General features: G+C 46.5%; 1 protein-coding gene across 4 annotated transcripts in view; it reads left to right on the forward strand.

Annotated features, from left to right (window-relative positions):
- TDRD7 (tudor domain containing 7) overlaps positions 1 to 26,397 on the forward strand; it is a 97,693-nt gene that overhangs the window by 11,359 nt on the left and 59,937 nt on the right. For 3 of the 4 annotated variants that reach the window (XM_053296846.1, XM_053296848.1, XM_053296847.1), the window contains exons 2-4: positions 20,398 to 20,616; positions 21,831 to 21,972; positions 22,575 to 22,782. In XM_053296846.1, coding sequence (XP_053152821.1) covers positions 20,404 to 20,616; positions 21,831 to 21,972; positions 22,575 to 22,782 — 563 coding nt within the window. In that variant the 5' untranslated portion in view covers positions 20,398 to 20,403. Of the gene's footprint in view, positions 1 to 16,221; positions 16,504 to 20,397; positions 20,617 to 21,830; positions 21,973 to 22,574; positions 22,783 to 26,397 lie in introns of those variants that run through there. The other variant, XM_053296845.1, reaches the window with a different exon arrangement.

Raw genomic sequence — 26,397 nt, forward strand, 5'->3', positions numbered from 1 at the left:
ACCAGCACTGCTGATATGCTGTCTTGGATGCAGGAGGATCGATTTTGGGTGCTCACCCCGATGGTCAGGGACCTTCCAGATATTTTCCCTGCGAGTCTGTGGAACCTTGGAGGTTAGAAGTAGAGCAGGCCATTTGGTTCTCTATGACACCTAATATCATGGCTTGGTATTCTGTGGCCTTAAGTGAGTTTAACTGGTTTAGGCAGTATGCAGGTCTCCCTGACATTTGGCCCCTCCCTGCGGAGCATATATTATGCTTCTGTGTCCAACTACATGTCCGGGGGTTTTCACCTGGTTCAATTGGTGGTAGGCTTGCCACCCTAGCTTTTTAAGTGAAGTTGGGATACTGTGCCGATTCCTCTTCAGACCAGTATTCTCTCTAATTTTTTTCATCTGTGTACAGAATTAGTTTTGTTCTGAGCGGCAGTATCAAAGCAGTGTGCACACACCGGCATTCAGAGTGGGGCCTTCCTGATTCAGCTTGAGCGGGATTTAAAATTAACTGAGAAGACCTTTTAAAATGTGTGAGAGCACACACATGCACACGCCTTAGAAGGAAGAGAGCTTCAGACTTCAGAATTTGCAGGATGTAAGAGGGTTGGTTGCTAATGCACCCCTTTCACCCTGATCCCAGTGTTTTATTTTCCCCTCAGCTGTTATTTGTTCACTTTAATTCCATTTGTTTTCCCAACTTTGAGGTTCTACTGTTTAGAACTTCTGCCCTGGTAGCATTTTTTGGCACTTTGCAGATCAGTGAGCTGGTTGTGGCTTCCAGGTTTGATATTTCAGGCTGGGACCTGCAACTCCAGGACACTGATATGCCGGGATAAGGGGTTGTCCTATGCATCTGGGTAATGAAGATTGATCAGTGGGGCAGGGGTGCCAAGATAATTCTGGTGTGGGGTCCCTCGGCTGAGTTGTGTCCAGTGCAGGCTTTGTGGTTGTATGTTCACAAGGTGCAGCAGAGGGCCTTTTGTTTAGACATGAGGATTCTTCTCTTCTCACCCATTTTCAGTTTGGGGCTGTCATAAAAGCTGCACTGGTGTGGGAGGATCTTAACCCTGCCATTTATGGTACCCACTAATTCCAGATTGGGGCCATGTCTTCTGCAGCAGCTGCTGGTTTGCCATAGAGTCACATTCGTACCTTGGATCGGAGGTGTTCGTCCGCCTTCCGGCATTACATCCATTCATTTCAGCCAGGAGTTTAGTGGTTCTGTGTGCACGGGTAGTGATCATGTTCTCTTTTTCAGCTTTGAGCTGGCTGCTGTCAATTATTTGTGTGCTCATTTGCGGGGTGATATATATATATATTGGGCCAATCATTGATCACCAGCATAGATATCCAGCTGGGTTGTGGTGGTATCATGGAGGGTGGAATGGCTTGGCCATCAAGGAATGTTGTGTTTACCTCTCTTACCTCTCCTGGACGAGTATACCACATCACACTGGCCCCCTCAAATCCTCCTTATTCATTGCGGGGGCAATGATTCAGGCTTGCTGAAAGGCAAGGGGTTGAGTCTGCAGGCAGTTGCTGATCTGCATGTTTTGGTGGGCTGTTGGCCAAATTTGCTGTTAATCTGGTCCAACATGATTCTGCGCCTGACTTAGAAAGGTGATGGGGGGCCCACCTGTTTTAACAGGGCATGCAAGAAGGTGAACCGAGAAATAGGCAAAGTGATTGCTGCCTTGGGTGGCAAGGATTTATCACCCTGATATTAAACATTGTTGTGGTTCACTCTGCAGGGCAGATGGTGTTCACCTCTCAGATTTAGGAAATGATTTTTCTCTCAGGGACTTGCAACGGCTTTACAGGAAGTTGTGGTGGTGGAGGAAAGGCAGCTAAGCTGAGGTTTGCCCCCCTTTTGTGTCAGGAGAGTGAAGGTTGAGGATAGGTAGGATTATCTATCGGTGTCAGCCAGAGGGCCATTGCCGTGAAGGGGGATTACTGTGGAATGGCCCTTCAGATTTTTACGACCCAGGCTGTTGGGAATGGCCCCCTCTCAGGGGGTCGCTTTGCTCACCAACTCTGAGTTTTGTAGCTTGGCTTATGGTGGGTCGAATAGCCCTCCCTTCGACGTGGGGAAACCATGTGGTTAGAGGAAGTCAGGAGTCTGCTTCCTGACAACTTCAATAACTGGCCATTTCGCCCATGAGTGAGAATAGTCCTCTATCTATCTGTCAGTCACTCAGTCAGTCAATCAATCATATTTTTATACCACCTAATAATATTAAAAATCACTAGTTAAAACACAATAAAAACAACGTAAAACAAATTATTAAAATTCTAATTAAAAGCTTGCAAGAACAGAAAAGTCTTGAGGATCTTCCTGAAAACAAACAGAGAAGATGATGCTCTTATTTCAGCAGGGAGCATATTCCAAAGCCACAGAGCCACAGAGAAAGCCTGGTCCTAAGTCACTACCAGACCTCTCCAGAAGATTGTAAAAGGCGGAAGGCACTCTCTTAAATAGCCTGGACCCAGGCCATTAAGGGCTTTATAGGTAATAACCAGCACTTTGTATTTCACCCAGAAACATATTGGCAACCAGTGCAGTTCTTTCAAAACCAGTTTTATAGTATATGGTCCCTTCATGTTATCCCAGAGACTAAATTGGCTGCCACATTCTGTACCAATTGTAGTTTCCGGACTACATACAAAGGCAGCCCCACATAGAGCGCATTACAGTAGTCAAGTCTAGAGGTTACCAGTATATGTACCACTGTTTTAAGGTCATCCACCTCTAGAAATGGATGTAGCTGACGTATCAGCCGAAGCTGATCAAAAGCGCTCCTGGTGACCACCTCAACCTAAGAAACCAGGGAGAGCTTTGGGTCCAGGAGCACTCCCAAGCTACACACTTGATCTTTCAGGGGGAGTGTAACCCCATCCCGAACAGGAACATCTAAACCATCTCTCGGGTCCCAACACCCCACAGTTGTACTTTCATCTTATTTGGATTCAACCTTGGTTTGTTATCCCTCATCCAGCCCATTACCGCCTCCAAGCAGGCATTTAGGGAAGATATGCCATTTGTTGATGAGGCTGATATGGAGAAGTAAATCTGGAGGCTTTCCCACACGGAGGACCTGTACATTAGGAGGCTTTCCCACAGGGAGGACCCACACTCTGATTAGTTAAGAACTTCTGTTACAAATTTGTTTTATGTGCATCAATAAAGTGGCCCTAGTTTACTCCACTTACATGTGTCATGTCTTCTTTAGGTCTGGGTGCAATGATGTCAGGCACTATTTAATATATAAAAATAATATATTAAATATGATGGCATTATTAATGGCATGATTAGATTAATTAAGTAATTATTTCTCTTTGTAAACTACTTTGGGAACTTTTGTTGAAAAGCAGCATATAAATAGTATTGTTATTCCTTGTTTACACAGTCAGGCAGATGTTATTGACTGGTTTGTTTTATCCAGACATCGAGTCCTTCCCAAGGACCTGAGATGCCAGAATTTTATTATCAATATTCTTGTTGATATTATAAATATTGTCGCAAAATATAGGCTGTTCCCAGTAAAGCTGCTTTTTGTAATTGGCTAATGGTGATTTCTGTGGCCCCTATGGTGTTCAGTAGTAGTAGTAGTAGTAGTAGTAGTAGTAGTAGTAGTAGAAGAAGAAGAAGAAATGCTGATGAGGTCTTTGCCCAGAAATGAGCATCTGGTCCTAGGAAAGCCTGTCTCTTTTTCTGAAGCAAGCTCTGAGTGCCAGAATTCTTTTCCAGCTCAGATTAAAATCAAGCTGGAGAAAATATATTGGCTTACTCCCTCTTCAGTCCCTTCCAAATGGCAGTAGCCCTTGGGTGGGGGGCAGGATACATTTATCCAGGGCCATCAGGCATTTTTCTCCTGGAGCTTGTAAATGAATGTGCCAAAGCAGGAAGAGGGAAGATGGAGACATTTGACCATTCTCTTCCCCTCATTTAGAGTTCTGCTGCCATTTTAGGTCCTCTGCTGCCAGGTTTCCTCTGCTGTAATCCTTCCACGTAATCCTCTGCTGCCATCACTCCAGATGGGCAAGCTGAAATGGAAGGGGGAATGGTGAATCTTACCCACTCCCCCACTGAAACCTGAACCAATGCCTATTAATTTTATTACGAAAATATACGGAAAAGTTTGCTACCAGCTTATTTGCTAATAGTTCAGGGCTAGACATTACTACATGTCTAGGATTGGTCTGGACAGTTGAGAAATCAGACATCCTGCCCAGGTTGCAAGAAAACTATCATCATGGATGCAAAACATCCAGGAATTTGAGTAAGAAGATTGCTTTAATACATCTGTCAGTATTGTCAGGTTATCTAGGCCTTTTGTTCCTCCTTTCTAGACTTGCACCTCTGCTCTACTCTTACTGTGACAGAACCTGTTCAGCAGCAACACTGCTTCTGTAAGTACAGGGGAATGCCTCTGCCCCAAGAAAGGAGATCTCCTCCTTTCCTCAGCCCAGCCCAGCCTGACTGTATTCTTTCTGCCTCCGTTAGGGAAGGCTGGATGGGAAAATTGCTCATGCTTCCCATCGGACCTATGGGATTGATTGATTGATTGACTGACTGACTGATTGATTGATTAACATCAAGTCGGTGACGACTCTTAGCGACCACATAGATAGATTCTCTCCAGGATGATCTGTCTTCAACTTGGCCTTTAAGGTCTCGCAGTGGTGCATTCATTGCTGTCGTAATCGAGTCCATCCACCTTGCTGCTGGTCATCCTTCTTCTCTTTCGTTCTACTTTTCCCAGCATTATGGACTTCTCAAGGGAGCTGGGTCTTCTCATAATGTGTCCGAAGTAGGATAGTTTGAGCCTGGTCATTTGTTTGTTTTCCTGGCTGTCCATGGTATCCTCAAAGGTCTTCTCCAGCACCAAAGTTCAAAAGCAAAAATGCCTTTTCTATCCTGCTTCTTCAAAGTCCAGCTTTCGCATCCATAGAGTGTTACGGGAAAAACCATTGTCCAAACGATTCTAATCTTTGTAGGTGTAGACACATCACAGCATCTAAATATCCTTTCCAAGGCCTTCATTGCAACCCTACCAAGTGCTAGTCTGCGACATATTTCTTGACTGCTGGATCCTTTACTGTTGATGGTCGATCCTAAAAGGCGGAAGCTATCCACCACTTCAATGTCTTTATTATCAATTCTGAGGCTGGTTGCTGTACCCGTTGTCATTAGTTTAGTCTTCTTTACATTTAGTCATAGTCCCATTTTTTCAGTGTGCTCCTTGACTTTCATTACTAGAGCTTGCAGATCATCCACATTCTCAGCTATCAGAGTGGCGTCATCAGTGTAGCGCAGGTTATTGATATTTCTTCCTTCAACTTTAAAACCACACTCATCTTCTTCCAATCCAGCTTCTCTCAGTATATGTTCAGCATATAAATTGAATAAAGAAGGAGAAAGTGTACAGCCTTGTCTTACTCCTTTGTCGATCTGGAACCAGTCTGTTTCACCATGTTCCTTCTGGACTGTGGCTTCCTGTCCTGTGTATAGGTTTCTCATGAGAACAATGAGATGTTCTGGGATGCCCATTTTTCTAAAGATATTCCACAACTTGACATGGTCAACGCAATCAAAGGCTTTTCTGTAGCCAATAAAGCACATATTGACTTCTTTCTGGTATTCTTTGGCTTTCTCAATTATCCAGTGTGCATCAGCAATGAGACTGGGATGTAGTCACTGTCAAACTGGGGGATGATGTCAAAGCGGTCTGTGAATTGGAGCAGGTTTTCAGGGACAATTGCATAATCAATGGCACTCATTTTGGTCCCAGCCCAGAAGGTAAAATCAGCAGGGTGGTCATTTTTGAGGGAGCCATTTAGGATATAGAGATTGAGTCTATTAGCCATTTGGGCCAGGCAGAGTCCTGCATAGTTTGGCTTCTTGTCCTTCGAGTGGCGTATGAGGGGGGAGCACATCTGCTTCCAGGTTAGGCGGGCAGCACTGATAGCATGCATATAGAGTATCAATGTCAGGGCATAGTCTGGCATTAAAATCACCATGTAGTACTACTGTATATGCATTGGGGATGTGAGCACACCCCTCCCCCATTACCCTACTATATCTCCACTTGGAAATTTTAGTAAATAACTGTATGCCCAAAGGGACAGGAAAGGAAAGCTATGGTCTTTTGAAAGCCAGCAAGCAAAGTCTCTCCCCACCTCCCGCACCAGTTCCCTTCTCAACTCTCCCTGGGTAGATAGTCTCACTTTTTGGCAGTGTTTGAAGGAGTAGGCCATGCTTGGTGGGACCCGGCAGTCCTTGTGATTCTTTAAAGGTATTTCCTCAATCAAACCCACCAAAGGACATCCCTGGTCTGCATCCATCTGTTCCCTCACATATTCACTAGTGATGTGCACAGAACTGCGGAGGTACAGTTCAATGCTGGCGGGGGTCTCCCTTTAAGGGCAGGGGGTTGCACTTTCCCCACCGGCGCTCCATTATTAAAAAAGGTATTCGGAGAAGGAGCATTCCTCACTGCCGCCCCTGCCCCCATTGTTGCCCGGAAATACAGGAAGTACAGGCTGTGCATGTGTACACCACCGCACGCGCACCGCACATTACATGTGCACGTCATGCACACAACGTGCGCATACATGTGGCGGGCATGGCGGGTGTGCGTGGCAGCGGGCGCACGTGCAGCCGGTACTTCCTGTATTTCTGGGCAACAATGGGGGCAGGGGTGACAGGGAGGAACGCTGCCACCCCGAAAACTTTTTTTTTAAACGGAGCGCCGGCGGGGGAAAAGTGGCTGGAGGGGTAAGTGCAACCCCCCCGCCCTTAAAGGGAGACACCCCCCCCCCCGCTGGCATCAAACTTCGAACTGGCACCAGCACCAACCTATTTGCAGGTCACTTGCATTGTCTTCGGACCGGTTCATGCACATCCCTAATATTTACTTGCCAGTCCCCCCAATTGCAGCAGCACAGGGGTGCATCAGCACATCACACTGTTGCTATTTTACCTCATCTCTACTCATGCATAGGAGTTGTCACAGGAGTTCAGAGGAAGGCAGCCATTAGAAGGTAAGACGTCTTTATTTGTGTTACAGGAAGAGACAAGTTCAACAAGAAGTACAGGCAGGAAGTAGGAAGAGACTCTGCCTCCAATTAGGATCACTACTAGCAATTGTTAGTGCCACCTACTGGTTGGACACATTACAGTAATGTGTCCATACATCTCCCCTCCCTTTCCTTGAACCAACAACAATTATCTATATTATTATTTCTCCAAGAGGGGCCATGCACAGGGATGTGGTAGGAAGGAGGCGATTAGCTGTTCTCCAAGACGGGCCATGCATGGCGACGTGGTGGGAAGGAGGCGATTGGCTGTTCTCCAAGACGGGCCATGCATGGCGACGTGGTGGGAAGGAGGCGATTGGCTGAGTTTGCAAGCAGAAGCACCTGATTGGGCAGTGGGGATTCCATATGCAGAGTATGCAAGCAGAAGCACTTGATTGGGCAGTGGGGATTCCATATGCAGATAGGGAGAAGGAGCCTGTGAGAGCAGAAGCACCATGGTGATTGGGCAGTGGGGATTCCCTATGCAGATAAGGAGGAGGGGCCTGTGATAGTTAAGGTCAGTTGGAATGCAGCTGTTACTGGTCGGAAGATGTTCTGGATATAAAAGTATAGCAGGCAGGGGTCTGCAAAAAGACAGGTCGTGAGGGAGGAAAGAGCCCCTTCAGGAGAAGGAGGATGCCGTTGTGTAAATGAACAAAATCTGTTAACTCAGGGAGGGAGAAAGAAAAAACATGAAGGGAGGGGGAGCGGGCAGAGAGCGAGTTGCGGGGGATGTCACAGGCTCAGTACACAACTGCACAGATGCTCTGTGCGGGGCCAGCTAGTTTATTATTACAATTACTATTATTATAACAGCACATCTAAACATCTGGCAATTTGTAGTCCATTACTCATCTCTGGTCAAATTATCCGGAAACCATTCACTACAGGAGAACCTTCTGTTACTTGTGGTTTTACATATCCACGGATTTAAAACAGAAGACAAGCCTAGTTAACTGTGGGTAAGGGGTTTGCATATCCACGGTTTGTGAAAGGGGAGAAAAAAAGAAAAGAAGCGCTAGCCTTTAGTCTCATGAAGTTGCCATCCAGTGCCGGCCTCTCCCTGCCAGGGCAACAGTAAGGAGACAGTAAGGCAACATCGCCTGTAGAGTGGGGCTGTCAAAGGGCCAGTTGCCAGCCAGCGCTGCTGCCCCCCGCGCTTGAGCGCTGCTGCCCCCCGCGCTTGAGCGCTGCTGCCCCCCGCGCTTGAGCGCTGCTGCCCCCCGCGCTTGAGCGCTGCTGCCCCCCGCGCTTGAGCGCTGCTGCCCCCCGCGCTTGAGCGCTGCTGCCCCCCGCGCTTGAGCGCTGCTGCCCCCCGCGCTTGAGCGCTGCTGCCCCCCGCGCTTGAGCGCTGCTGCCCCCCGCGCTTGAGCGCTGCTGCCCCCCGCGCTTGAGCGCTGCTGCCCCCCGCGCTTGAGCGCTGCTGCCCCCCGCGCTTGAGCGCTGCTGCCCCCCGCGCTTGAGCGCTGCTGCCCCCCGCGCTTGAGCGCTGCTGCCCCCCGCGCTTGAGCGCTGCTGCCCCCCGCGCTTGAGCGCTGCTGCCCCCCGCGCTTGAGCGCTGCTGCCCCCCGCGCTTGCCCTGCATAAGGAAACCACAAATGCCATGACATTAATCCAGTGGAAATCCAGGGGTTATGTTCCCCAGCGGGGCAAGGGGGGAGAAAAAAGAAATAGTCTTTCTGTGAAGCAAGATAGCTCATCAAGGTGGTCGGCAAAAAATTTAGCTGTTAGAGCTGTTGTCATTCAGTTGCCAGAAATATGCAGTGCACTGACTGCTATAGTTAATGATGACACTCGAATTAATGTAGAGTCAAAGGCTGAGGCAACATCACTGAGCAAACAGACGTCAAAATGCTCATTCATTGTTCTCAGATTTTGAAAGAAATAGACTAAGTGAACGTAAAACTGCAAATCACTTAAAAACCTTATTAAAAGTTTTCTTATTAAAAGCGGCTGAAGCGGTTGGGTAGGCGACTAGAGCGCAAGTGGAGGAGAACTTAGTTCGAATCTGACAGGATTCAGCTCGTGACCCATTTGAAGGCTTATGCGGTGGCAGTGCGTGCAGTGAAAAAGAGATTCTGGTCTGCGTGCATTGCAGCTGCAGGTTCACGCTCGGTGGAGCTATCCCGGGTTGTGAGGAGTTTGGTTTCTCCTCCTTCTACTTCCAGTCAGTCCCCAGGGTTGCTCTGCTGTGATGCCTTTAATGGGTTCTTTGCGAATAAGATCTCCTGTATTTGGGCTGACTTGGACTCCACTATTTCTGCAAGGTCTATGGAGGAGGTGTCCAGCAATCCTTCTTGCAGTATTAGGTTGGATCAGTTTCAGTCTGTGACTCCTGAGGATGTGGACAAGCTGCTTGGGGCGGTGCGGCCTACCACCTGTTCTCTGGATCCTTGCCCGACTTGGCTGCTTCTATCTAGCAGGGAGATTGTTGGAGATGGCCTAATTAATATCGTAAATGCATCGCTGAGGGAGGGTAGGGTGCCCCCCTGCCTGAAGGAGGCAATGATTAGAGCACTCTTAAAGAAGCCTTCCCTGGACCCCTTAGCGATGGACAGCTACAGGCCAATCTCCAATCTCCCTTGGTTGGGCAAGGTGATTGAGAGGGTGGTGGCTGACCAGCTCCAGGCAGTCTTGGAGGAAACTGATTATCTAGACCCATTTCAAACTGGTTTTAGAACAGGCTATGGAGTTGAGACAGCCTTGGTCGGCCTGATGGATGACCTTTACCGGGGAATCGACAGAGGGAGAGTGACTCTGCTGGTTCTTCTGGATCTCTTGGCGGCGTTCGATACCATCGACCATGGTATCTTTCTGGATCGCCTGGGGGAGTTGGGGATAGGCGGCACTGTTTTGCAGTGGTTCCGTTCCCATCTCTCGGGTAGATTCCAGATGGTGGAGCTTGGTGACAGTTGCTCCTCAAAACAGGAGCTGTTATATGGAGTCCCTCAGGGCTCCATTCTGTCACCAATGCTTTTTTACATCTACATGAAACCGCTGGGTGAGGTCATCAGGAGGTTTGGTGCTGGGTGTTATCAATATGCTGATAACACCCAAATCTACTTCTCCTTTTCATCCCCAGGAAATGGCACTCATTCTCTAAATGCCTGCCTACAGGCAGTAATGGGCTGGATGAGGGAGAACAAATTGAAGCTGAATCCAAGCAAGATGGAGGTGCTCATTGTGGGGGCTCAGAATCTGAGGGGTGAGTTAGATCTCCCTGTGCTGGATGGGGTTACACTCCCCCAGAAGGAGCAGGTGCGTAGCTCTGGCTGATTCATCAGCTGCGCCCATTCCTCGAAGAGGATGACCTCAAAACCGTGGTGCATCAGCTGGTAACCTCCCGGCTTGACTATTGCAATGCGCTCTATGTGGGGCTGCCTTTGTACATAGTCCGGAAACTTCAGTTAGTTCAGAATGCGGCAGCCAGATTGGTCTCTGGGGCAACCCGGAGAGACCACATGATGCCTGTTTTAAAACAGTTACACTGGCTGCCAATATGTTTCCGGGCAAAATACAAAGTGCTGGTTATTACCTTTAAAGCCCTGAACGGCTTGGGTCCGAGATATCTTAGAGAGCGCCTTCTTTTACATGATCCCCACCGCACGTTAAGGTCATCTGGGGAGGTCCATCTCCAGTTGTCACTGGTCCGTTTGGTGACGACTCAGAGGCGGGTCTTCTCTGTAGCTGCTCCTGGACTGTGGAATGCACTCCCGGCGGAAATTCGTAATCTTGACTCTTTACTGTCCTTCAAGAGAGCCCTTAAAACCTATCTGTTTGGCCTGGCCTTTCAGGGTTTTTAATCAGTTTTAATTGTTTTATACCTGGTTTTCAGGGTTTTAATTGTTTTGATAGTTTAATTGTTTTTTAAGTTGTTTTAAATTGGTATTTATATTTGTATCTCTGTTTTAATTGTTTTTAATGTTTTCTGTCTTAATTGTAAACCGTCCTGAGCCATTTCAGAAGGGCGATATATAAATCAAACAAATAAATAAATAATAAAATGCTAATTGACACTGTGCAAGCAATGAGGTGTACAATAAACTGTGAAGAGTTACTGACAGGTGGAGAAGACAGAGGTGCAGAAGGGTTGAAGGTGCAACTGAAAGCTTTGAAGAAACAAGGAAAAGAAAAAAGAAAAGGTTTCAAAAATTAAAATCACATGATTTTTGTCAAAAGAGGATAGGTTGACATCTTCTACAGAGTTATATATAATATTGTCAGTGAACTAGAACATCGTTTCAGTGATGTGCAAAACATCGAGACAAAGCGTTCCATGCTTTCAATGGCAACTTTAGAAAAAATGAGTGAGGCAGCACTTAGGCAAAAGTGCAACAATCCTTTCTCAAATGTATCCAAACAACCTAAATGCAAATATTCTTTCTGATGAGTTTCTCAACTGCAAACAGTTTGAGTTTCTCAACTGCAAACTGCAAACCCTGAAGATCCTTCTTCCTGCAATCAAGAAGCCAGCAAGAGACTGCACAAGTCTGGTTCTGGTTTTTATTAAGCCAAGAAGCTGTGGTGGGTTAGTCTGGGGAGATGTGTCTGGGAGAGCGAAAAAGTGGGTATGAAGTGGGGGCAGCAATATCACAGGTAGCGGGCAGAGGGAGGTATGGCGGTGGGAGTTGGGCAGGCCATTACAGGGGGAAACGGTCCAGGCAATTGAGGCCTCTTCCTTTTTCCGGCCCTTCTCCCAACCCTCTGACCCCAGGGAGCTCTGAGAACACTCCCTCGAGGATTAGGGTGCTCCTGCTGAATGCCAGGTCAGTTAATGCAAAAACGCTGGGCGGGGGTTGGTCTCTCTCAGCTCTGTCCTCCAGGTTTCCAGATCGTGCAGCAGCCCCGCCTCGAGGGTCGGGGAGGAGGCGTTGCAGTCATCTTTCAAGAGACCCTCCCTGTTTCCAGGTGCCCAGTCAGGCAATCTCAGAATTTCGAGTGTTTGTCCTTGAGGGTGGGTTTCTGAGATAGGCTGGGGATTCTGCTGGTGTACTGACCACCCCGCTGCACTTCAGTCTCTCTACCTGAACTGGCGGGGGTGGTCTTGGAGGTGGCCTTGGGTTCCCCTAGGCTTATTGTTTTGGGGGATTTCAGTGTCCATGCTGAGGCCCCCCTAGTGGGTGCGGCTCAGGATTTCATGGCCTCTATGGCAACCATGAGCCTGTCTCAATTGGTATCGGGCTCTACCCACGTGGCGGGACACACTCTGGATCTGGTTTTTGCTGACCGGGAAATAAATGATCTGGAGGTGGGGGAATTTGAGACCACTCCCTTGTCATGGACAGATCATCATCTGGTGGGGTTTAGTTTGACTGCTCCGTCTGCCCTCTGCAGGGGTGGTGGGCCGATTAGGATGGTCCGCCCCCAGAGGCTTATGGATCCGCTTGGATTCCAGACGGCCCTCGGGGAGTTTCCAGTGTTCAGAGCTGGTGACCCTGTTGAGGCCCTGGTTGATCTCTGGAATGGAGAGATGGCCCGGGCTGTTGACACGGTTGCTCCTAAACGCCCTCTCCGGCTTGGTGGAGCCTGATCTGCTCCTTGGTTTTCCTCGGAGCTTAGGGCGATGAAGCAACTCGGGCGACGGCTGGAGCGACGCTGGAGGAAGAGTCGTTACGAATCCGACCGAACACGGGCTAGAGCCCATTTTAGGGACTACTCCGTGGTGGTGGGGGCGGCGAAGAAATGCTTTTTCTCCACCTCCATTGCGTCTGCTCAGTGCAGACAAACAGAGCTGTTTCGTGTGGTAAAAACCTTGCTCCACACATCCCCCCAGACAATGGGGGAGGAGTCATGTACAGCTCTTTGTGATCAGTTTGCCTGTCACTTTGCAGATAAAGTCGCTCGCATCCGTGCTGACCTGGACTCCAGAGTTTTGGCAGTTCTGGCAGACGTGCCTCTGGTACCATCTGGTCCCGTTGTGTTGGATTCTTTTCAGTTGGTGCAGCCTGAGGATGTGGACAAGATCCTGGGCAGTGTGCGGGTGACTTCGTGCACTCTTGACCCTTGCCCTTCATGGCTAATAAAAGCTGCCAGGGAGGGGACAGGCAGATAGCTGGAGGTGATCGTTAATGCTTCATTAAGGGAGGGCAGGATGCCATCGTGCCTCAAGGAGGCGGTGGTAAGACCACTATTAAAAAAGCCCTCACTTGATCCCTCCAACCTGGATAACTATAGACCTGTGTCTAACCTTCCCTTTTTGAGCAAGGTGATGGAGCGTGTGGTGGCGTCCCAGCTGCAGAGGGTCTTGGATGATACGGATTATCTGGACCCTTTTCAATCTGGCTTCCGCCCCAGGTATGGGACTGAGACTGCCTTGGTCGCTCTAGTGGATGACCTACTCCGGGAACTAGACAGGGGGAGTGCGTCCCTGTTGGTTCTGCTGGACCTCTCGGTGGCGTTCGATACCATCGACCATGGTATCCTTCTGGGCCGCCCCTCGAGTATGGGAATCGGAGGCACTGCCTTGCAGTGGTTCCAGTCCTTTCTTGGGGGGAGGGTCCAGAAGGTGGTGCTGGGGGACTACTGCTCAGCCCCGTTGCCATTGGCCTGTGGGGTCCCGCAGGGATTGGTCTTGTCCCCCATGCTGTTTAACATCTACATGAAGCTGCTGGGAGAGGTCATCCGGGGACTTGGACTGAGTTGTCAGCAATATGCGGATGACACTCAGCTCTATCTCTCCTTGTCATCTGATCCTAGGGAGGCGGTGGATGTCCTGAATCGGGGGCTGGAGCTGTGATGGGTTGGATGTAGGCTAATAAACTGAAACTGAATCCGGATAAGACGGAGGTACTGTTGGTCAGTAGGAGAGCCAATCGGGATGAGGAGATTTTACCGGTTCTGGATGGGGTTGCACTCCCCTTGAAAGAGCAAGTATGCAGCTTGGGGGTACTACTGGACTCGGCTCTGCTTTTGGAAGCTTAGGTGGAGGGGCCAGGGGTGCCTTTGCACGGCTTCGGCTAGTGCGCCAGCTGCGGCCCTTTCTCGAAAAGGCAGATCTGGCCACGGTTACCAATGCCTTAGTCACGTCGCTGCTGGATTACTGTAACGCGCTCTATGTGGGGCTGCCTTGAAGAATATCCGGAAACTGCAGCTAGTGCAAAATGCGGCAGCGAGGGTTTTATCTGGAGCTTTTATCTGGGTTTTATTTGATGTGCTCCCGTTGGGAGCACATCACCCCCATTCTGAAAGAGTTGCACTGGCTCCTGGTTCGTTTCTGGGTCCAATTCAAGGTGCTGGTTTTGACCTTTAAAGCCCTTAACGGTTTGGGACCGGGGTATCTGAGGGACTGCCTGCTTCCAAGGGTTGCTGCCCGCTTGACGAGGACATCTGAGGGGGCCCTGCTCCGGGTACCGACAATGTACTCGGGACAGTGCCTTCTCTGTTGCTGCTCCCAGACTTTGGAATGCTCTCCCAGTGGCCATTCGCTCCTCGGACTCCATCACGGCTTTTAGAAAGCTTGTTAAAACTTGGCTTTTTACCCAGGCTTTTACATAATCGTTTTTACTGCTGCTTCTGTATGTTTTTACTTGTGGTGTTTTTATGCCTGTTTTTAATATGTTTTTATATTTTTTAGCTTGATGTTTTTATTGCCTTTTTATTGTATATTTTAACTTTTGTAAACTACCTTGGGGCTGTCTTTTAACGAAAGGCGGTATATAAATGTAACAATAAATAAAAAACATTCCATAAAATCTGTATGCCAGAGGCAACTGACCCAGTAGACATCCTGAACATAGTTAACAAGCATAATTTGAGAGATACATATCCTAATATTGACATTGCTTTGCACATTTTCAATAGTCTTCCTGTATGTGTCTTCCTGTGAGTGATTTTTTAGTAAACGAAGCTAATAAAGAATTACCTGAGTTCAACCATGACAGAAGAGAGTTTGTTTGTTTGTTTGAAACATTTAATATACTGCCCACTCCGAACACTCTGAGTGGTGTACAAAAACATGCAAAGCAAGACAGCATTAAAATTACATTCTAAATTAGAAACTAAACTAACTAACAAAAAAGAAAAAACCAAATAGGTAAACTACAGGGCAAACGCCTGGCAAAAAAGAAAAGTCTTCAATAGAGATTTAAAAATCAATAAGGAAGAAGCTAAATGAATCTGAAGGGGAAGAGAGTTCCAGAGAAGTGGGGCAGCAACCCAAAAGGCCCTTTCACGGGTCCTAGTGCCCAGAACCTCTCTGAAATCAAGGACTGACAGAAGGGCCATCTGAGAAGATCTGACCGGACAGGATGTAACTGGATGGGAGAGGCGGGTCTGTAGGTAGACAGGCGCCAAACCCCGTAAGGCTTTGAAGGTCAAAACCAGGACCTTAAATTGTACTCGGAAGTGAATAGGCAACCAGTGCAATGACTGCAGGAGAGGTGTTACCCTGTCATATTTTCTGGCAAGCCACAACTACTCGATCTGTGCTTGAGTGTGAAACCTATCTGTGCTGGGGGAGGCCCTCTCCACCCCCAGCACAGTATCTCCAGTGACTGTTGCTGGTGTCTATCTTATGTTTCTTTTTAGATTGTGAGCCCTTTGGGGACAGGGTTCCATCTTATTTATTATTATTTCTCTGTGTAAACCACCCTGAGCCATTTTTGGAAGGGCAGTATAGAAAATGAATTATTAATAATAATCATTATCATCATCTTGATTGGCTAACAACGCTTTTCTCTCTAGAAAACAAAAGCACAATCACACCCAGTTTGGCTAACCATACCAATAAGCATTGGAGAAGGAATCTTAAGTTGTAAGTTAAGTTGAAAGTGGTAAAACCACATACACTAAGACTCCCAATTACTCCCGCATACTCCCCCTGCTCCATGTCCCTTATTTAGGCAAGGCCAAGAGAATGTTGGCAACCCTAAGCCTGATCCCATGCATATTTACTCGGAAATAAGTCAGACATCAGTGCGATTTATTCCCACGTAAGAAGGTCTAAACTTGCAATTTTAACTCCTAACGTTCAACGTGTGACGGTGGTTGTCATGGAAATATAACTCCCTATCGTGAGCAGACGTGTCCCTCGTCGGCAATTCTATTGGCAGCCTTCACGTGCAAGGGAGAGAGGGCGTGGTTACTGGAGCCTCTCGCTGTGGCGACCAGTCTTGTTGCGCATGCGCACCCATTTTATCCGCTGACCCGTCCGACTCTTCCGCGTACGGAGTGAGGCTGGGAGTCTGCGCGAGAACGGAGGGACAGAGTGGCGAAGAAGAGGGCGGGGTGGCTTGCGCAGCGCCTGGAGGGGCGGCAAGGGGGCGTGTGCCGCCACTGCTGCTCAAGAGCAGCAGCGAGAGATCGGGGCTACAAGTCGCCCTGCCTCTGGGCCGAGGGAAGGCGAAAACGTCGCGGGAGGAAAGCATCCACATAGCAGAAGTGGGTCGCAGCGCGCCTGGCGGGGACCCGGCAGGGCCGCCGCTGCCCACGGTGAGTCCTGCCTTCTCCCTCCTCTTGCCCCTCCACCCCCGGCCGGGTTATTACGGCTGCCTGTGCTGGAGAGAAAGCGACGGACTAGCCTTCTGCATTAAGCCGTTTAGCGTATTTATTTACAGTTATTGGAGTAGGTGTTATATGCTGTATCTCAGCGGCACAGCCCAGCCAAAGTTGACCATTTTTACAAGCTTTTGATTCCAAAGGGGTGGGAGTTAAGCACATGCGCATCTCTTCCCCATTGCAATAAATGGGCCCTAAAAGTCCTTGATTTCGGCTGGGTTGTGCTTTCTGTATTCCGTTAATAGCGTAGCGCGTTTGAAGCTGCGGTTGTCCATAGAATTTCTGTGTACCGCATTCCATTCTGCGTTCACTAATGATGTGTCGGAAGAGAGGAGGAGGGTTTGGTCTCTTCGTGCTGTCAAGCTAATCTCGGGTTAGCTACTAACCTTCTCTCCCGCCCGCCCCATCTCCTTTTTCTTCTCTCGTCATCTGCACTTATTATCGAAATCGAATTAAAATAAAATAAAATTCTCGGTTCCCCCTTTCCTCACCTCCTTGCTTCACTATGTTTCTTTCAAAAATTGATGTCTACAAGGTTTGTTTTGTAATACTTCAAAGGGGAGAGGAATTAATCTATGGAAACTTTTGTATGAAAGAATATATGAAAACATGAATGTTTGAAACTTGGTGGATGTTGATAAAATGTTTATAAGATTAGAAATTAAGATCTTGGGCATCTGGGTGATCTTGCTCTTGGATGGCAAGTCTTGCTTGTGTGTGGTGCTAACCAATTTCATTCGATACAGGCAAGAATGTGTCTGTGGTAGTGTGCCCCTTACTGGACAATAAATAATAATTCATTTATCACACAAGTAATTAGCCATTGAAGTAGTTTGACTGGGGTGTGACTTCCACATGAAAGATGTGTACAAGTGAGTTAGGAAGGGCCATGTAGTTTTGTTGTTTGTTTTTTGCAGCACCTGCTCATTTGGAAAGTTGTTCTCAAGGAATGCATTGGGTATTTTTACTTAGAGAAGAAATAGAGTAACAGCAGTTGCAGTAACAGCAAAAAGTACTTCTTCACACAGCACATAATTAATCTGTGAGTTCTTTGCCATGGGGTGTGGTGATGGCCACCAGCTTGGATGGCTTTAAAAGGGGCTTAGACAGATTCATGGTGGGCAGGTCTATCAATGGCTACTGGTCTGGTGGCTGTGGGCCATCTCCAGCCTCAGGCATGATGCCTCTCAATACCAGTTGCAGGAGAGAGGACATGCACATAACTCTTGCCTGTGGACTCCCCATAAGCATCTGGATTAGATGGGCCTTGTGCCTGATCCAGCTGGGCTGTTCTTGTGTTCTTAATAACAAAATGCAGAGAATCCCTGGATATGTTGGATGATAGTACTCTCACAAGTGCACTGCAGTAGTGATATCAATGTGTTAAAGGAAACTGTGTCCTGAAAAACATTGCTTTCCATTATACTGTAAACGTGGTGCTTATATTGAGCTGGTTCTTTAAAATTCAGTGCTGACCAAGCTTTCTGTATGGACTGTTCTTGTTTTTAGCTACAAATTACTGATATTTGTGAGGGTTCTAGTAGCTGGGAGTACTTCATCCTGGGTTCTTGGGCTTGGTTCATATTGTTCTCTGTTGCCATTGCCATCCCCTTTAAGGATTTCTGAGGTGATCAGATGACTCTAGTGCCTACTGTTTTTGTAGGTAGTTCATATTCCTCTCAGCTTCTTCTATTATTATTATTATTACATTTATATCCCGCTCTTCCTCCAAGGAGCCCAGAGCGGTGTACTACATACTTGAGTTGCTCTTTCACAACAACCCTGTGAAGTAGGTTAGGCTGAGAGAGAAGTGACTGGCCCAAAGTCACCCAGCTAGTTTTATGGCTGAATGGGGATTTGAACTCGGGTCTCCCGGGTCCTAGTCCAGCGCTCTAACCACTACACCATGCTGGCTATTCTTGTGCAGTTGAGTGCTCATATCCATAGTTGGAGGCAGAACTGAATGCAGGCAGCATTAACAAGGCAGGTGTCTCTGGAATAATCTTGACTGCTGTAAAAGGTACAGCAATTCAAATGGCATACACTAGTCTCTTGTTAGGGAAAATGGCATTGGCGGGAAGGTGGCGTTTAACCATTCCTCCCCTTGCAATCCCAGTCCAGATCACCCCCACCCCAGCTGCTGTTTTTTAAAAAAGTAACTATTAACACACATTGAATGCCATGTGTAATTTGATCCTAAAATGAACTACCTTCACAGGATTCTACCCACTGTATTTCTGCATGAGTTCCTGTTCTGGACAGAACTATTGATTGGAAAGTGAAAATCCCAGAGCAGGGACTTGTGCATCAGGGACTTGCATCCTGTAAAATGAGTATCTTGGGCTCACAAGAACCATTGGCTTATTTTTTGTGGGCATGCTAACAGTTTTCTACCACCTCACAGCTTGAGAATTACTGGATTAGAGTCTGACCAGGATAGCATATTGTTGATTCGTTAGTTATAAAGATAGTCTCTCTGTTGGGCTCGTTGCAGCAGAAACCAATTAAATAAGCAGCCCTTATTCACTGGATCTTGCTGTTCAAATATGAACAAGAGAGAACGGTACTTTGAGAGACATAAGGAAAGGATAGCTTTGTAGTAGGCTTATGCAGTCAAGCTGGCTTGGCTTAGGAAGCTGAACGCTATTGCATACTTGCTTCATAAGGTTAAACCCAGCTATTCGGTATGTGTACTCTCAAAGAAAAGGATGAGGACTAGGGATGAGCAGAACATTCTGAGGTTGGAATGGGCCGTTTTGAGTGTCCAAGTTCAGAATCGGAACAGGACACTCTTCAAATGAAGGGCTTGTTCCAAGCTTGGAACGGAACAATCCCATTCAGAGCGTTCTGATGGCCTTTTTGGACTCCAGGATGGTGCTGTTCTTGTCTCTGTGCGTGCACGGCAGCCATTTGTGTGGTCAGCACCGCCACGCAAATGGCCACCACATGTGCACAGAGGCCAGAAGAATGCCATTTTGAAGTTCTGCTGGAACAGCCAGCTCGACCAGTTCTGGGCATTTGCATTCTGTTCCAAGTTCAGAACAGAACACAGATGTCGTTCCATGTACATCCCTAATGAAGACTATACTTGCAGGAAAAATGTGAAGTATTCCAAGGTTAGTATGTTGAATGAACTGCATATTGGCTGGTTAGAATTAAACGTAACAGATATCCTTTCTAGCAAAACTGTAGTCCGTAAAATGGAACATGTTTAGATTGTTGGCTTTGTTCTCATTTTTTTTCACAGGATACATTTGTTGGCAGTTAATATCTGTTATCTCGTAAAGATTTTGTGCAGTTGCTAGCACTTATTTAACTAAAAAGTGAACTTTCCGAATGGACAACTGTACTGTTTTTGCTTTGTTACACTTTTATCCTGCCCTTCTGAGGGGCTTGGGAATAGTGCACATAAACTCTCATTTTATACCTTCAACAACTTTGTAAGGTGGACTGAGATGAGACTTGGTGACTGGCCTAAGTTACACTTTTTGCTCATTCATGTCTGAATGAGGATTTGCATCCAGGCTTTTGTAGTTTAGGTCAGCAAGGTCAGCTGACCTGGCACTCTTGAATCTCACTGGGAATAGCTGGCAAGGTTTTTGTTCTACATGGTTAGTTACCAAAACAGCTCCTTGTCTTTTGTTTTTGTAGCAATGATTTTCCAATGCTCTTACTTGGGATTAATGTGTCCTTTTTAGTTCGCATTGGTGGTTTAGTCTCCATGCCGCCCATGTCAGTGTTTGTACTCTTGCTTATTAATGGTACAAGTCAAAAAAAGACCAAATAATGCTGATTTGTACTCAAAATTCAAATATGATTGCCTTTCAGCTATAGATGAACATGCAGGAAGCAGATCTAGCTGCAAAAATGCTCCGAGCTGTTCTCCAGTCGCATAAAACGGGAGTACCCTTTTCTCGTTTGCAAGGAGAGTATAAATCTTTAACTGGAGATTGGATTCCATTTAAGCAGCTGGGACATCCTACACTAGAAGACTATGTGAAGAGTGTTCCCGGAGTTGTTAGGGTTGAAATTAGTAAATCTGGTGAGGTAAGAAATCCGTACTTCATCATTGTGAATGAGGGGCAACAATGTTATAGCTGTAAACTGTGAAAAGGTTTTGGAATTCACAGCAATGCAGATTTTTTGTCCTTAATATGAGATCAGTCCTGTCTCAGGACACTCTGTTGCGAGTGGCTAGCTATTTTGGTACTGTCTTCCTGTTTCTATGAAGGGTGTGGGGTTATAAAGGTAAAACCTTGTAGTCTTCATCTACCTTAGTCCTGGAGCCTCCACTTGGGTATTCAGTCTGAATTAGGGGTGTGCACGGAACCGCCACACTGCAGTCCGGCACTGGGGTTGGGGGTAGCTTTAAGAGCGGCGGGAGGGTTTACTTACCCCTCCCGCCGCTTTCACGCTCTGGCGCCGTAATGTTCAGAGTAATTGGGGCGGCAGGATACCTCCCTGCCGCCCTTTCCACGCTGCTGCTCTGCAAACTTCCCAGTAGTCCTTTGCGCGTGCGCATCTTTGCGCGTGCGCGTCTCTGACGTGCGCGCATGCAAAGGACTACTGGGAAGTTTGCAGAGCAGCAGCAGGGAAGGGGTGGCAGGGAGGTATCCTGCCGCCCCAATTACTCTGAACATTACGGCACCAGAGCGGGAAAGCGGAGGGAGGGGTAAGTAAACCCTCCCGCCGCTCTTAAAGCTACCCCCGAACCGAACCACCAAGGTCCGAACCGATCCGGAGGCCTTTACAATGGCCTCCAGACCGGTCCAGGCCCATCCCTAGTCTGAATTTCTTTCTTAGTCTGTCTCTTCTCTTAAACTTAAAAAATAAAAATGGTATTGCTCTACTCATTCAACCCACTTTAGGTTGAAAACCAGTGTTTCAAATAACATGGCAGAAGCATACGCCTTGTAGTATCTGGAGCATATATTTCTTTTCCTGGGCATTGGCATTAGGCACACTAGTTTGACAACTTCTTAATATATATAACTTGGGTGAAAAAAACAAGCCTTCCATTTTTTAGGTGAATCCTTACCTGGGAGAACTAATATGTGAAGAGAGATTCCTATACTTGCACTAGCACACACAAACATCATGCAGAAGGGGTCTGAGACTAATTCCAATAGGCAGGTGTTTCTTATGTCTGAATGTGGAAAGTTATTGGGGGAAATAATTTCATTATTCATTCATTCATTCATTCATTGTTCATTACTAGTTTTCTGCTTCTCTCCCGCTTCCCCCCCCCACCTTTTGAGCAGGTGATTTGCCATGCTGTCACTTGCCAGGAGACTGCAAGGATTGCTCAGCTTGTAGCTCGCCAGAGAACTTCAAAAAGGAAAGTGAGCCGAGCAGTGAATTGCAGGATGAGGCTGAAAAAAACGCCTTCATTCGCTTCAGTAGGTAAGCTTGTCCACTGTAAAGCACCACATTGGTACATACTGAATGAATCAGCTTCACACTAATCACTGGCAGAGCTTCTCTATTGTAGTCATTTTGCTGACTAGAATGAACATAGTCTTCAACAGTTTATGGTGCAGGACAATCTGGCTGACCATGTGTGCTTTGCAACTGCAGAAATGAAAGCAAACGTTGGAGCAGGAGGGACAAACACATTCTTTCTTGCAAAACCTCTAAGACAAGAGCACACACTCGATTAATCCAAACAAGCCTGTAAGAGAGGCTGCTGATAACATCCCCATGTTGCTGGGGACAGGGATTGTCCAAAGGTTCTCACCCCTTGCATATGTGTGGTGTATTTCTTTCAAAAGGGCTATTGGAAGAGTAGATATCCAAGGCTAACAAGTAAAATATCAAATGTTGATATCAAAATATCTAAGGCTAACAAGTAAAATATCAAATGTTGATATCAAAAGTGCTGGCTGGTGGTACTTTGGAACTTTGGGGTTAAATTAAGAACATATTTTGGAACATTTGAAAGCCATAGGTGCACTAAAAAAATGAGACTCCATATCTTTCAAGCTTTTCACTTTTTTGTGTTGTAGGCAAACCAAAGGACACTCTGAGGAAACCAGGATTCTTGAATTTCCCAGAGGAAAACAGGAGGCCTTCATTTACACCCCTTAAAAGCAAAGGAAGCTCTACAGTTGTTAGACCCAATATGAACACTGCACCATATCCTCTGTCTCCAGTAATTGGGAATGCTGTACCGAAGGAAGCATTAATTCAAGAGCACATGACTGCAACAAGCAGGTTAGTTCATCTGGTTAGTAAACTTGCTAGGCGTAAAGTGGCTGATATACTGACACTAGAGAATGGTAACCATGAGCGTGAAGGCTGCCTTTTATTGTATGCTAAATCCAAACCTTGGCACAAAATGAGATTAGAGTTACTTGAGTGACAAACCAAGCTTTTCCATTCTTCTCCTCTTGATCTCTGCTTTAGGGTTGCCGCTTCTTCATTGTGTTATGAAGAAGACAACCCCTGTTGTTTTAGAGCTTGACTAGAGATGTGCAGGCCTTGGGAGGGTGATGAAGTGGAAGAAGAGTATCCCTCTCTTCTCCCTGTGTATTGCCATCCAGTAATTCAGACACTAGGTACTCTTCCTTTTTGTTCACTAGAAGCTAGGTTCTTATGCAGAAAGGCTTGACTGTGGATTGGATTGGGGACACCTCTCACTTCCTTCCTGCAATTTCCAACCACTTTTTATTTTTTTCTGTAGAAAAACTGTCTTGAAAGAAATTGCTCCAAATAAAGTTCATCATCGTGCTGGTACTGCATAACTGTGGCTGCTAGGGATGTGCACGAAACAGATTTTGCATTCTATTTCGAGCTCGAAATGAAACACAAATGGCCGAAAGGTTTCATCGGAAACCAAGGTCGAGCCCGCTGTTTCAATGGAACAGCTCCATGTTTCGAGTATTTTGGCTATAGGAAACAATGGGGAAATTCGAAACATCCCATTGTTCCCCATGCGGGAACATCAGTGTGTGTTGTGTGGCATGGCATGATGGGTGCTACTTACCACCCAACCCACAAAAGAAATGGGCAAGGGCGATATTTAACAAATTTTAAAATATGTTTAAAATCCACTTGCCCATTTCTTTTGTGGGTTGGGTGGTAAGTAGCACCCATCATGCCCTACCACACAACCCACTTTGTTCCCTATTTGTAGCTCCTAGGGACATAAATGGGGTATTTTGAGTTTCCCCATTGTTCCCTATAACTGGAACAGTCTGCACTTGAGAGTGCATGAACACAAGTTTTGCGTTGCAATCTAAAATTCATTTTGCAACACTGCCTTGAAAAACTCTGCAGAAGCACGCAGTAAAAGGAATCTGTCCCTCCCAACACAGTCCAAAAATGGCCAAAAAAGAATCACTGACCCAGAATCCACTGCCAGCCACAGTGCCTGCATGCAGTAATATCATTGGCACAAATTGCTCTCACACACAGTTGACTTGTTACTTCCTAGCATTGCAACAGCAGCACCCTTACTTAGCAGCAAGCATAGCCATAAACTCAACTAAAGCAATTCCAGCCACATTTTTGACTCAGTACACCTTGCAATGCAGATTGCAGAACAGACCAGAGCTCTGAGTGAAGCACAAGTTAGTTTCAGGGCCATACATGGAACTCATCACAGCAATTGCCAAGAAATATTGTATACACAGAGAGAGAGCTGCCACTGTCCATTTCTCACCACAACACTTATCTCAAACAAAGCAAACTGCAACTCAAGGCAGGCAGGCACCCATGTTCTTGCTCAAGAATCCCTGATTCTTAAAGAGGATAATTTTAAGCATGTTCTCCCTTTGAGATCCAGCAAAACCAGATAGTTTTAGCAACAGTTGCACAGCATATTATACTCTGTGCTAAGAAAAGAAAACTACAAAGTAAAACCTCCCTTTCTCCTCTCCTGATTCATCCTCTTCAAGAGAGGCACAGTATAAGGGCTCTCACTGCATCCTGGTCCCTTTGAATACATTTTGAAATTCCCTCTGTTTGTGTCACCACCCCCAGCCAATGGGGGCAGAGTTGCCCATGACAACACTTGATTTGTATGATAAAAAGCCAACCAAGAAGCAAGGATATTGCAAGCCAATTGGAATCCAGTGCCAGAAAACTAATCTGCAAGGTGGGTGGGAGGCTGCCAAAATAGCACTCAGAACACCATAATGTATAGATTGAAATTGGGTTCTGCTCTGAGCTCAAAACAGGCCCTTTATTTAAACTTTCAAAACTTTCTGTGTTGAACTCAAAATGGCTCGTTTTGAGTCAATGTTTCGCCATCAAAACATTTTGCACATCCCTAGTGGCTGCTCAGTGTGTCAAGCTCTGGATTTCCCCTGTAATAGGGATTCCCAGATGCTGTTGACTGCAACTTCCAGCATCCCCAACTGCAGTAGCCTTTGATGAGGGAATATGGGAGTTGTAGTCAACATCTGGGAATCCCCTTTTACAAGGAACAGTGCTCTGAGCAGTACCTTGTGCTTTGTGTGTTCACGTGACTCCTTTACGGGAAGCCAAGCTTTTTTTCCCCCATATGGAGCAGGTGGAAAGGTCTGTTGCATTATGGAAACTGCTTAAATATGCTTAATTAACTTCAGCAAAAGTTACATTTTGATATTTACATCTGGCAGTTTGACGATTAATGTTGTTAGCTGCCCCATAACAAGTGGTTCTCTGGGCAGCTCACAATAATATGTTTTTGAAACAGTCCCTGGACTATCTGATTCTTAAAAAGGATAATTCTAAGCATGTGCAGAGGGCTGTGGATCTCTGTAGCATGGAACCAGGTGGTGATGGGGCCTTGAGGATTAGGTTGACTGAGCCAGAAAGAGGCACAAGGCATTTTTTAAAAGTAATTTGTACTGGAACAGTGAGAATATTTAACATTTCATCCTTCTGGGCACTTTAAGGTAAATTTTGTGTGTGGTTTTACACAGTCCCATTGCGCATAAATCTCTGGAACAAAACTATCTTGAAGTTTTGGAAGACTTTTCCTCCCTTTTTTACTAGTTAATTCCCATGACTGACAACTACCACTTCAGATTCAGTCGCTGACAGACTGACTAAACCTACTAGAGGAAGTCCTATTAAAATGTAATAGTCATTTAAACTGGTTCCTGAGTAGTACTGTTTAATAAGCCACTTAATGGCACAGCGAGGAAATGACTTGACTAACAAGCCAGAGGTTGCCAATTCGAATCCCCCACTGGTATGTTTCTCAGACTATAAGAAACACCTATATCAGGCAGCAGCGATATAGGAAGATGCTGAAAGGCATCATCTCATACTGCATGGGAGATGGCAATGGCAAACCCCTCCTGTATTCTACCAAAGACAACCACAGGGCTCTGGGGTTGCCAGGAGTCATCCCCGACTCGACGGCACACTTTACCTTTACTGTTTAATAAGTTAATCTGGATGCCAGCCAGAGTCTAAAACTAAGGATTTGTCTTCTGAGTTGTATCTCTCATAGTTCTGTTTGTTTTGGATTGCTTCCAGATGGTCTTGAGAGCAGAGGTTTGTTAAGTCCTGAAATAGTTAATGCATAAGTTCCATTGATAAGCCTAGCACAGAATGCACTTTGGCTCTTCCGGAAGGAAATGCTTCTGCCTTAGGCCCTCTGAACCTGAACAAAATAACAACCCCACCCAATCAGGTAGAAACCCCTCATATCTGAAATTGGCCTATACACTAACTATCAGCAAGCCTTAACCCAGTCTGGCTCCTCTTAAGGAAAACCTTCTGCCACAGGCCCTCAGAGAATTGCACCTTTAAAAAATAATATATGGCCATTCATATGCTGCTTTATGGTCCCCACAACCTTACATTTCCAGCCCTTAAAGGAGTGGGTATTGC

Source organism: Hemicordylus capensis, chromosome 2 (assembly GCF_027244095.1).
Source record: "Hemicordylus capensis ecotype Gifberg chromosome 2, rHemCap1.1.pri, whole genome shotgun sequence".
NCBI lineage: Eukaryota > Metazoa > Chordata > Lepidosauria > Squamata > Cordylidae > Hemicordylus > Hemicordylus capensis.